Source organism: Aulonocara sp. 'chitande type north' Nkhata Bay, linkage group LG15, assembly GCF_057382095.1.
Source record: "Aulonocara sp. 'chitande type north' Nkhata Bay isolate Kocher_YH1m ecotype deep benthic linkage group LG15, A_spYH_male_GT1.1, whole genome shotgun sequence".
Classification (NCBI taxonomy): domain Eukaryota; kingdom Metazoa; phylum Chordata; class Actinopteri; order Cichliformes; family Cichlidae; genus Aulonocara; species Aulonocara sp. 'chitande type north' Nkhata Bay.
The window spans coordinates 23,269,501-23,281,920 of record NC_141358.1 but is presented as its reverse complement, the minus strand read 5'-3'; the positions used below and the strand labels follow the sequence as shown (position 1 = coordinate 23,281,920).

General features: G+C 42.2%; 1 protein-coding gene across 1 annotated transcript; it reads left to right on the top strand.

Annotated features, from left to right (window-relative positions):
• Nucleotides 1-2,088: 2,088 nt before the first annotated feature.
• Nucleotides 2,089-6,101, top strand: LOC147313094 (uncharacterized). The gene is made up of 5 exons (XM_086264522.1): nt 2,089-2,294; nt 2,551-2,833; nt 3,015-3,389; nt 5,676-5,805; nt 6,040-6,101. The coding sequence occupies exons 1-5, from the start codon at nt 2,089-2,091 to the stop codon at nt 6,099-6,101; spliced, it is 1,056 nt and encodes a 351-aa protein (XP_086120648.1).
• Nucleotides 6,102-12,420: the final 6,319 nt, after the last annotated feature.

Sequence of the window (12,420 nt, the reverse complement as noted above, 5' to 3'; positions counted from 1 at the left end):
GTCCACCAAAGTTGCTCTTATTTCATCAGAAATATGGGTCCGTTCATGGCCTCTTCGGCCTTCTCCTCCTCTTCCTCCTCCTCCTCTACCTCTTCCTCTTCCTCTTGCTCTCCCTCCATCCATGCTTGCAAAGTTCTTGAAATGGCTACGCTGAGGGCTTTTTGTAGTTGGCTAATTGGTGTTCGGTTTTGCAAGTACGTGCCTTCAGGTGTGTATTTGAGTGGTTGCAATTATCCAATGTGTTTTGTATTTTGGATACATGTGTTTTCCGAATGGCACCCTGAGATTTCATTTTGTGAGCGAAGTGTCTTATGTATGAAATAGAGTGTAGCATGCAGGACCATGTGTGTTGCATAAAGGGGTAGGTGTGTTGCATAAAGGAGTAGGAGTGTTGCATAATTGGTACTGGGGTGCAAAGCAGCGCTTTTGTTTAAGGTATGGGTACATGTGTTTGAGGTATGGTAACAAAAGCTTCACGTTGTGTTACTTTAGTCTGAGCATGGGTTTATAGTGTTCAAGCAACGGGCAAAAACTGTAAACTCCACCGAGACAGCGGTGACGCTAATCAGAACTAGACCGTCCAATTTCACGCCTTTAAATTTTAAAGGCGTGTTTGTGTGTGTGTTTATACAATTGCTATTATGTTTGCACTTTATGTGTAATGTTACTGACTGCAGAGATCAGTAAGATGTGTGTATTTTTTATTTATTAGTTTTATTTATTTAATATTATTTTTTAATTTAATGACTGTCTAGTAGTTCACAGATGTCGAAAAACTGAGTGTGGTAAAGCCACTGATTTTTTTTATGTATATTTCTGCAATCTGCACATTGTACTGACTTTCATTTTAATGTTTACACCAGGGTTCCTTGTCAGCACTTTATGCTCAGATGTTTGTAAGCTAAAAATAAACTATTGTGTATGTTCAAATATACTGTTGTGATTGAAGAAGTTAAATAAAAATGTCAGTCATCAATTCATGCATCACCTCATGTCATCATAACAGAGGTCTGTCTTCCAGGAAAGAACAGTTTAAAATTAATGTAATATAGTATTGGCCATACTATATGATGTATTGCTTGTCTTTGTTTAATAATACAGAAGACAAAGACCTTAAAAAATTATCGCATATCGCATCGCAATCGCAATATTGGGGCAAAAAATCGCAATTAGATTATTTTCCATAATCGTTCAGCCCTATTAAGCAATCAGAAAAAACTGTAATAACTATAGCGCCATATCTAAATTAGCTTAGTTTAGTAGTGAACAACTACAATATTTTTTTACAATCCTTTTTTTTTCTTTTCCAACATTAGTCAAGATTCAGAAAACAACACAACACAATAACTGCTGCTATTAAAGTGGTGAATGATATTATGCTGTCCTCGCCCTGAGTCTCTTAGTTTCACCAGCTAGACAGCGAGATAATGATGCTCCAATAACCAGACTTATTTTCCTTTTTGCGCTGACTTATTGAAGAATGGCCTCTGACCATTGCCTTCTCTATGACCATCGTAAAACTGAAAGTACAAAATACTGTATTAGCTAACTAACATTGTAAACTAGCTTGTTACACTCTTACTGCAAGCTAACAAGATAAAACTTTCAAATGTACAAATTATCGTACCATTTTTACACAAAACAAAAGATAATAATTATTTTATCGACTGTATAGGAATTTCTTTCACTTATCTATTACAGTTTTTGCTCGTTGCTTGAACACTATAAACCCATGCTTAGACTAAAGTAACACAACTTGAAGCTTTTGTTACCATACCCCAAACACATGTACCCATACCTTAAACAAAAGTGCTGCTTTGCACTCTGGTTGCAATTATGCAACACACTTACTCCTTTATGCAACACACATGGTCCTGCATACTACACTCTATTTCATACATAAGACACTTCGTTCAAAAATGAAATTTCAGGGTGCCATTTGGAAAACACATGTATCCAAAATACAAAACACATCGGGTAATTGCAACCACTCAAATATACACCTGAAGGCACTTACTTGCAAAACTGAACACCAATTAGCCAACCACAAAAAGCCCTCAGTTTAGCCAATTCAAGAACTTTGCAAGCATGGATGGAGGGAGAACAAGAGGAAGAGGAGGAGGAGGTCAAAGAGGCCATGCACGGACCCATATTTCTGATGATATAAGAGCAACTTTGGTGGACCATGTCATCAACCACGGCCTGACTATGAGGGAAGCTGGGCAGAGAGTCCACCCACATCTAAGCCGCTTCACAGTGGCATCTGTAATAAGAAAATTCCGACTAGAAAACAGGTCTGTCTTCATCTCACTGCCTTCTACTCTACTCAGATGGTTTTCATAGTACTGTTCTACAGTTACCATATCAAGTGTACAGGGTATTGCAGGGTGCTAATGCTCCTTTTGCAGCCAAAGTGGTAGTTTCTGTGAAACATACCATGATTACTTATATTGAAGTACAGTGTTGTACAGTGGATGATACAGTATATACAGTGAAGTACTGTAAGAAAAATAAGCAAACCGATGACAATATGTGGTTGTATTTCTCTAGAATGACTCGAAGACCTTCTGGGGGAGGACGCCAACGCCTGTTCACACAACGGCAGGAACTTGCTGTTGTGGACCTAGTGAGGGCAGACAATGCCATCCGTCTCCACCAGCTACGACGGAAAATACTTGCAGACAGGCGAGTGTTCAGCAACATAGACCATGTGAGCATCACCACCATCAGACACATCTTGGGTAAACACAGCATCACCATGAAGCAGCTCTACAGAGTCCCATTCGAGAGGAACAGTGACAGGGTCAAAGGACTTCGAGCTGAATATGTACGGGTACGTGTAACTGTCCCTTACATTTACAATAGAGTATTGGTGAAGTCCAGTAGCAGCTGAATATGTACCATATCAGTACCACATGGATCCATTCTGAGAGCTACACAGGTACCTGTGTGATGGGGTGAGGGTGCTGTATGTGTAGCACTGTAGTACAGTGATATGTTCCCCTTTTTTTCAGAGAATCTTGGCCATGGATGGAGCTGCACAGCCTCATGAATACATTTTCATTGATGAAGCTGGATTCGACCTGAGCAAAACAAGACGACGGGGTCGTAATGTAATTGGCCAAAGGGCAATTGTGCACGTCCCAGGGCAGCGCGGGGGAAACATCACATTATGTGCCGCCATATGCCTTCGAGGGCTTCTGCACCATCATGCAATACTAGGTCCATACAATAGCCAACACATACTCACATTTCTAGATGCTCTCCATGATATAGTTGTACAGAACAGAGCAGATCAGCCCAGGTTTCTAGTGATATGGGATAATGTCAGTTTCCATCGGGCTGCTCTGGTCCAGGCCTGGTTCTCCAACCAAAGTCAACTTGAAGTGGTATGCTTGCCCCCTTACTCACCATTTTTAAACCCTATACAGGAATTTTTTTCGGCTTGGAGATGGCGTGTATATGACCGCCAACTACATGCCCGCATGCCTCTTCTGCAGGCAATGGAACAGGCCTGCGGCGACATTCAGGTGACAGCAATCCATGGATGGTTTTGACATGGAAGAGGATATTTTCCCCGGTGCCTAGCGGGAGAAGACATTGCTTGCGATGTTGATGAGGTCCTGTGGCCAGACCCCAACAGACGGCGGGATCCATGAGCCCACGTATGCACAATTGTCATGATTTTTTGTTTACAGTATAGTGTTTTTTCTATTACTGTATTATGGGGTTTTTTTTGTTTTGGTTTTTTTTGCTTTATCTGAATTCATGGTACTGCAATGTACAATATTGAGTAGGTCTATTTGCTTTTTTGGTTGTTTGCAAATGTGTCTCCTGAAAATATGCCTTCTGAATGAACAATGGAAATCAAAGACTGCAGTGCTTTATATAAAGTAGACTAGTGTGTTCCTCCTGCTCTGTAAGTGTTTGCATATGATGCAAGTATGTGTCATTTTGTCAACAGAGTTACATTTTGACAAAGGAATGTTAGGTTTTGACAGCAGAGTTTAGGTTTTGAGAGTAGAGTTTCAATTTGGTGCAGATGTGAATGGTATATTTCCCAGTGTTGTGTCATGTTTACTTGTGTTTAGGGTTTTGGCACAATGAGCAAAGTTTTGCAAAATGTGTTCAGGCAACGGGCAAAAACTGTAATCACATTATTGTAATGCCTTGGTGCCACTGGATTTTAACATGTCTGACACTCATACTTAAGACAAATGGTAGGGGGTGTAGTAAGGATGTTGGGGGAAACAGGAACTCCAGAGGACCAGTCTTTTGTCTCTTCGAGGACTCTGGGAAGTAGCAAGGGAGTGTGAACCTTAAGGTGTGAAACAGCTGTGTACTGCCTTTTGTTCCTGGAGAAGGTATTTAACTAAGAGCCATGCTAGGCTCAGTGAGACTCTGCTGACCCTGCCCCGTGGTCATGTAGGCTCTCCATCAAGCTTGGTTGTATGTTCTTTGTGTGTTTGGATTAAAAAATGTTAGCTGCCGCTCACCGCTCATCTGCAGGCTTTATTTAAATAGAAAACTTCCACAACACGACACTCATACATACAAACATATCTTGTCCAAGGAAACAACATTTTAAGGTCCGTATCAGCTTAGAACATTACGGTATCACTTTCCGCCATCTTTTATTTCTTCTTCACGTTCTCATTTTTTCCCTTCCCAAAGTAACCAAACCCATATTACAAAGCAGCCACTAGAGGGAGCTCTAGGGCAGTTTACAACTATAATATCCAATTTAAGTTATAAAAGGCAGAACACTCCTCGCCTGGTACAATATAATTGTGCCATTACAACAAACTTTTCTAATAAACATTTTGAACAGTTTAGGGCTATTTCAAACACTTATATATATCACTTGATAAAAGCAAAACCATATCAGCGATGGGTCTCAAAAACACTTATTCATTTCCATCCTTCACAGTCTTTACTTCTGCTTTTCGAACCTTATTGTCCTTGCTCTCAAATGTTCTTACAACTTTTCCCATGGACCAGTCATTTCTGTGTGCGAGAGCATCTTTCAATAACACAACATCACCAACTTTTATGTTTGTTTTATCATCAGTCCATTTTCTCCTTTGCTGTAGTGTTGAAAGATATTCACTTTTCCACTGTTTCCAAAAGCAGTCTGCCAAACACTGTACTTGCTTCCATTGCTTTGAGTAGAGGTCTGGCGGTCCAAAGCTTCCTGTTGGTGCAGATAATGCATTGACCTTTTGTGTAGGAGCATTGCTGGAGTGAGAAGGTTTGGTTTGTCTGGATCTGTTGAGACTGGTACAAGTGGTCTTGCATTCATTATTGCCATTACTTCTGCCATGAATGTACTTAACATTTCATGCGATAGTTGGACATGTACGGCTTTCAACAGAATACCATCTAGGATGCGCCTTGCAACTCCAATAAGTCTCTCCCATGATCCACCCATGTGTGACGAGTGTGGGGGATTAAACAGCCATGTGCATCCTTTCTCTTGCAGGTATGAGTTTAGTTCTGTGTCCTTGTGATCAATTTGCAACTCATTGCATGCTCCAACAAAATTTGTACCTCTATAAGATGTGAGTATTTGAGCAGGTCCACGGATGCAGAAAAATCTCCTTAGCGCATTGATGAAGCTGGATGTTGACATTGTTTCAATGAGCTCAATGTGCACAGCTCTCGTGGACATGCAGGTGAAAAGCACAGCCCAGCGTTTACTGTCTGCACTCCCTCCTCTGGTGCGACATGTGGTGACCGTCCAGGGTCCAAAGACATCCAGTCCTACACTAGTGAACGGTGGCATTGGTGTCAGACTGTCCACGGGTAAATCTGCCATCTTTTGGGTCTGAAGTCGTCATCAAAGCTTTCGACACACTTGTAAATAACAGAAGAGACGAGCTGTTTACTGCCAATAATCCAAAATCCAGCACCTCTGAGCGCTCCTTCTGTTAGGTGACGCCCCTGATGTGCTACCTTCTCATGATAGTATCTAATAAGAAGGATGGCTATATGATGAGCATTTGGGATAATGAGTGGATGTTTCTCATCTTTTGTCAGGTGCCAATCGACCCCCTAGTCTGAGGAGCCCATCTTCATCAATAACTGGATTTAACCTTTGAAGACAGCTTTGTTTTGGAAGTGGCTGATTTTCTTTTATGCATCTGTACTCTTCTTTGAACGTTTCACTTTGTACTGTGTGAATGATGAACTTTGCTGCTGTAGACACTTCATCTGCGGTGTTAGTTTCACTGAAACACTTCCAGCCTTTACCTTCTGTGTTTGTTTTCTTGAATGATGCTGCCACACGCTTTAGTGATGCAATAGTGCGACACAATCTCATCCAGAGAGAGAGAATCTTTCAAAACGGCATGGCTCTAGCTGTGTTACTGAGGCTTTGGTAACAAAACTTGTTATATCAGGTCTGATCTCTGCATCTGTGTCAGGATCGATCAGTGTGAAACCATCACAGTGAGACTTCTCTATGTCGTGTTGTGTCAAAAAGGAAGGACCACTAAACCAGTTCGTAGAAGCCAATGCAGAAGCTGCAATCGGTCTAGTGGCTGTGTCTGCTGGATTGTCACTAGTGGCTATGTAAAACCACTGTGCTGGATGTGTAGTCTTCCTGGTTCTAATCACTCGGTTAGCCAAGTGTAGAACCTCTTTGTGTTGTTGTGTATGTAACCAAGAACGATTTTACTGTCTGTGAAAAATCTGACAGTGTCTACTTCAATGTCAATCTCATCTCTAATGAGTTCGTACATCTCTACAGCTAACACTGCTGCACATAACTCCAATCTAGGAACAGTGTGGGCGGGTCTTGGGGCTACTTTGGACTTGCCCATGATGAAACCTGAGTGCCACTGACCTTCACCATCAAGAGCTCTCAGATATGCCACTGCTCCTATAGCCATATTGGAGGCATCTGAAAATATGCACAGTTCTTTTTTCACAGCAATGGCCTGGGAGAATGGGAGGTAGCACCTCGGTATCTGTAGCCACTCAAGATCCTTCAATGAGCTTCTCCATTTGCTCCATTCATCTTCTCTTTCTGCAGGAAGTGATTCATCCCAGTCCTTTTGCTCCGAGGTCAATTCACGGAGAAGAGCTTTTCCCTGCATTGTGATGGGTGACACGAAACCCAGCGGGTCATACAGACTGTTAACAGTGGCCAAGACACCTCTCCTGGTGAACGGCTTTTGTTCAGTGGTGACGTGAAAGTTAAAACAGTCATTTTTAAGATTCCACAGTACCCCCAAGCTCCTTTGCAGGGGTATGTCATCCGACTTTAAATCCAAGTCTTTTAGATCCTTGGCTCTCTCAGCAGCAGGAAACGCTTCCACTACTTTGTGGTCATTAGAGGCTATTTTATGTAGCCTTAAGTTTGACTGTGCCAGCATCTTTTGAGCGCTTGTGAGAGTCTCAACAGAATGCTTGCTCTCTGTTACTCGGAAGCTCTGGTCTTGGAGAGCGGAATGGCAAAGGCGCCACCCAGCTGTTACATTCATTTTGATACACCTCCTTCTCCATGATGTCAATGAAGTCTTTGTCCTCTACTGACGGTGCTGGTTTGTCATCATCTTTTGTCCTGTCAAAAACAATTTCTCCCAGTTGATTGGTGTTTGTGTTTCCCCTGTCCTTTTTGGGGTCAGGTGTGGTGTTTAACTGGTCTTTGATTTGAAACGTGTTAGGACATGGGCAGAGGTAAGAAGCACGGCCATTCTGAAGAATATGTGTTTTGAGAACACTCACACTAGGGGGCTTATGCGTCTTTCCCATGCAGGCTTCCCCAACTATAACCCAGCCTAAATCCAAACGCTGCGCATAAGGTGTATTGTGTGGCCCACTGATTGTCTCTCTGACTTTGTGTACCTGTATAATGTCTCTTCCCAAAAGCGACAGAATAGGTACTTGTTCTTCTACAGGAGGTACTTTTTCAGCTATCTTCTGTAAGTGTGGGAACTTCATGGCCACTTGTGGAGAGGGAATCTCTCTTCTGTCGTCTGGAATCATGTCCCATTCAATCAGGTTTGGGAGTGGGAGCTTTACTAACGGGCGATCGTGGCTTAAGAGTTGGGAGTTCGCCTTGTAATCGGAAGGTTGCCGGTTCGAGCCCCGGCTTGGACAGTCTCGGTCGTTGTGTCCTTGGGCAAGACACTTCACCCGTTGCCTACTGGTGGTGGTCAGAGGGCCCGGTGGCGCCAGTGTCCGGCAGCCTCGCCTCTGTCAGTGCGCCCCAGGGTGGCTGTGGCTACAATGTAGCTTGCCATCACCAGTGTGTGAATGTGTGTGTGAATGGGTGGGTGACTGGATATGTAAAGCGCTTTGGGGTCCTTAGGGACTAGTAAAGCGCTATATAAATACAGGCCATTTATTTACCATTACTTTACCATCCATTGACTCAATCATGAAGTTTATTGCCGTTCTGCCGACATTATCTGACAGTCCTGAGCATGTTCTGAGCTTGTAAGTCTCTGAGCGTGTCTTAATATTAAAGAGCTCAAAAAACTGAGACTTAGCTAGTGACTTGTTACTTTGTTCATCAAGCACTGCATACATCTTTCTAGCCTGTTCTTTTTCACCTTCTGGATAGACTAACACAGGACTTATTTTTGAGCATGAATGTGGGCTATCTTCATCACCACAGACTTCTGTGCATTTGGAAACAACTGAGGCATTTGAACTATCCTGTGTCTCCCCGCCATCATCTTTATCAGCTCCAGAGCTCTCAGCTGGAGCAGGGGGTGGACCTGGATGTAGCACTGCTAAATGCCTGTCGCTACCACAGTCCATACATTTTATTTGAGCCCTGCAGTCCCTTGCTAGATGTTGAGTAGAGCCACAGCATTTAAAACAGATTCTGTTCTCTTTTAAAAATGACTTGCGCTCATCTATGGGCTTTGCTCTAAAACTCTTGCACCTTTTACAGTTTTTTCTGAATGCTTAAACCCTAACTGTGATTCCTGTAGCACAATCTCTAAAACTATTCAGACTTATAGCAAAACCACTCACTGAGTTTGCAAAACTAAAAGCACAAAAACTGCTTTGCACTCAGTTTGCAATTTTGTAACACACACTTTGCACAACTGTAGGCACAATTCACTGCACAACACTCAATTACCAAATTTCCAACACACTCCTAGCAAAAGTATACACATGTATGGCTATCATTAACACTAATTTGCCAACTGTCTGGCACACTTTCACATGTGAAAACTTTTTTAGATAATTCGTTCACTTTGCAATCAGGCTAAGCACTATAATACAGGTAAGCTGTGTGTGCGGAGTACAATGGAGGGAGCAGGAAGAGTGAGAAGTAGAGGAGGCCGAGGAAGAGGACGTGGAGGTGAAGAAGTAGGATGAAGAGGACGACAAGGACAAGGAGGAGCAAGAGGAAGACGAGGAGGGGGGAGAGGAAGATGAGGAGGGGGGAGAGGAAGGGTAGGAAGAGTAAGAAATAGAATTGCTGATGACATCAGAGCTACAATAGTGGACCATGTAATCAACCGTGGAATGACCCTGAGGGTAGCTGGCCAACGGGTCCAGCCTAACTTGAGCCGCTACACTGTAGCAAGTACCATAAGGACATCTTGAAATGAGAATCGGTTAGTACAGTCACTTCGCACAAAGATTTGTAGCACTGCCATATGCCAATGAGAAACACACCAATACCATTGATGTAAAAATACTGAAATTGTTACTTTAGAGAATTGCTAGATGACCAGATGCTGGGACAGAGGAAGCATGTTCACTGCAGACCAAGTAACCCATATAGTCATTATGGCGATTGCAAATAATCCTATACTTGGAAATAAACACTTGTGTTTGTTTTGATGTGTGTGAATAAACACCAGTACTTGAAGTTTGGATCCCTCTATGCTTATGGATCTATGACAGAAGTATGAGCTCAAACTGACATAGCCTACCTTGTGCACAGAGAAAGCAAAGGCCAGATGTGTTTTGTATTCATACCATCAGTGTGCAGTTGGCGCATTGTGTGCTTAGTAGATGATGGCTTGTGTGTACTGTTTGATACGGAAACACCATTTTTACAAAGGTGTGAAGAGTTAATCTAGCTGTGTTTGCTTTTGCAAGAGAACTACAATGTTTTGATGATTGGGTGACAGGTTTTCTTATTTGTGTGAAGAGTTTTGCAAAATTAGCCAATAGTTACAAAAAATGTGCTTAAGCAATCAGAAAAAACTGTAAGAGGGTGACGCTTCTTATGTATTGGGCATACCTTGTCAGGGCTTTCTATAGGCTTGCTGTAACTATTTTGAGGTGAACTAGTGCCTGTAGGAATGTCCATTTTGTGTACACTAATCACTTGCCTGTTACTGCCTCTGAAGCTTTTCTCCTTCTTGAAGCTTGTGTCGGCAGGAGGTGTGATGACAAAGCTTGGGTCGTTTCTTATTTTGGCTTGTTGTCTTACAAACTTTGAAAAGACACTGAAAGGGGGGGAAACAACTTTATGTTCTTCTTTGTACTTTGCTCCTGTTGCAATCCATTTTTCCTGCAGTCATATGGTAACTTTTCCACAATGGGGTTGACTCCGCGAGCTGTGTCCAAATATGAGAGGCCTGGTAGGTATCCTCCATCTTTTGCACATTCTATTTCCTGAAGAACGTCACCCAGCTCTCTTAACTTTGTGTTGTCTCTGTTGTTTAGTTTGGGAAACTGTTCAATCTTTTTTAACAGTGCATTTTCTACCACTTCTGGAGATCCATAACATTCCTCGAGTCTTTGCCACACAAGGTTGAGAGCTGCAGCTGGATTAAAGACATGGACTGATCGGATTCTTTTGGCCTGGTGACCAGACTCAACTCCAAGCCAATTGACCATTAAATCTAGCTCCTCTTGAGGTGTAACATGCAAGTCTTTAATAGCACTTTGAAATGACGCCTTCCACTCACAGTAGTTTTCTGGGTGGTCATCAAACTGCAAAAGTCCAGTACTTAACATTTCCCTCTGTGTCAGGTACCTTGTAATATCCTGGACACCCTGTGTCTCTGTTGATGTTTGAAGAGTGTCGTACGGATAAGGTTTGGGGGAATCCAGTCTCTCTCTCTGTTGTGTTTGGAGTTCCACTTTAACATTAGCCTTTTGTCTATATCTGCATTCATAGCCATTTCGCATTGTTCACGTGCAGCTTTGTGACAGGCAAGTGGATCTAATTTTAATTTGAATTCTTCAAGGGAAATATCTGAGTGTTTTTGTACATACTCTGCTGTGCGTTGTTTTGAACTAGCGGGTGGTCCCACCAATGGATAGCGCAGTTCACTTTTTGAGAGTCACTCCTCCTCTTCTTCATAAACTGCAACCTCTGCTTCTGCAACTGCAACAGCCTTTTGACAACTCAAAACATGTAAATTAGCCTCAAGTTCAGTTTTTTGTTTCATTATAGCTGCTTCTCTTTCTGAATACGCCAGCTGTGCATGTGCAGCCTCTGCTTTTGCTCGTGCTTTAAGTGCTGCAGAACTTGTGGATGAACGCTTGGATGTACGCGAGCATCTAGACTCCCCCTGTGTGTCTGCGTTGCTTGCATTATCCTTGTTCTCCATATCCACTGCGTTGTGCACTTGTTCTGTTTCTCTTTGGTCTAGTGTTTCTTCCTCTTCTGGAAGATCCAGTTGATTTTGCTTTCCTGACCGTAGACTCATAACTGATGTGCTGAAAATAGCTCCTCCTGCCCGCTGCGCTAATGTCTTTTTACTGTGTGTCTGCGCCCTGAGTCTCTTAGTTTCACCAGCTAGACAGTGAGATAACGATGCTCCAATAACCAGACTTATTTTCCTTTTTGCGCTGATTTATTGAAGAATGGCCTCTGACCATTGCCTTCTCTTTGACCATCGTAAAACTGAAAGTACAAAATACTGTATTAGCTAACTAACATTGTAAACTAGCTTGTTACACTCTTACTGCAAGCTAACAAGATAAAACTTTCAAATGTACAAGTTATCGTACCATTTTTACACAAAACTGAAGATAATAATTATTTTATCGACACTCATACTTACAGACATATCTTGTCCAAGGCAACAACATGTTAAGGTCCGTATCAGCTTAGAACGATAACATTACGGTATCACTTTCCGCCATCTTTTATTTCTTCTTCACGTTCTCATTTTTTCCCCTTTCCAAAGTAACCAAACCCATATTACAAAGCAGCCACTAGAGGGAGCTCTAGGGCAGTTTACAACTATGATATCCAATTTAAGTTATAAAAGGCAGAACAGATATTATTGATGCAATGAACTGCAAAAAATACTGTGCTGCTCTTTTTCTTGACTGGAAACTTGAAGCTTTTTGACACAATAACCATGCCATTTTAGTAAACAGACTAAACAATATTGGTTTATCTTTAATTTCTTTGTCAAATTACTTTCTTCTTCCTCTTTTCTCCCAGTACCCAAAGGAGTTCCTCAGGGCTCCATATTAGGA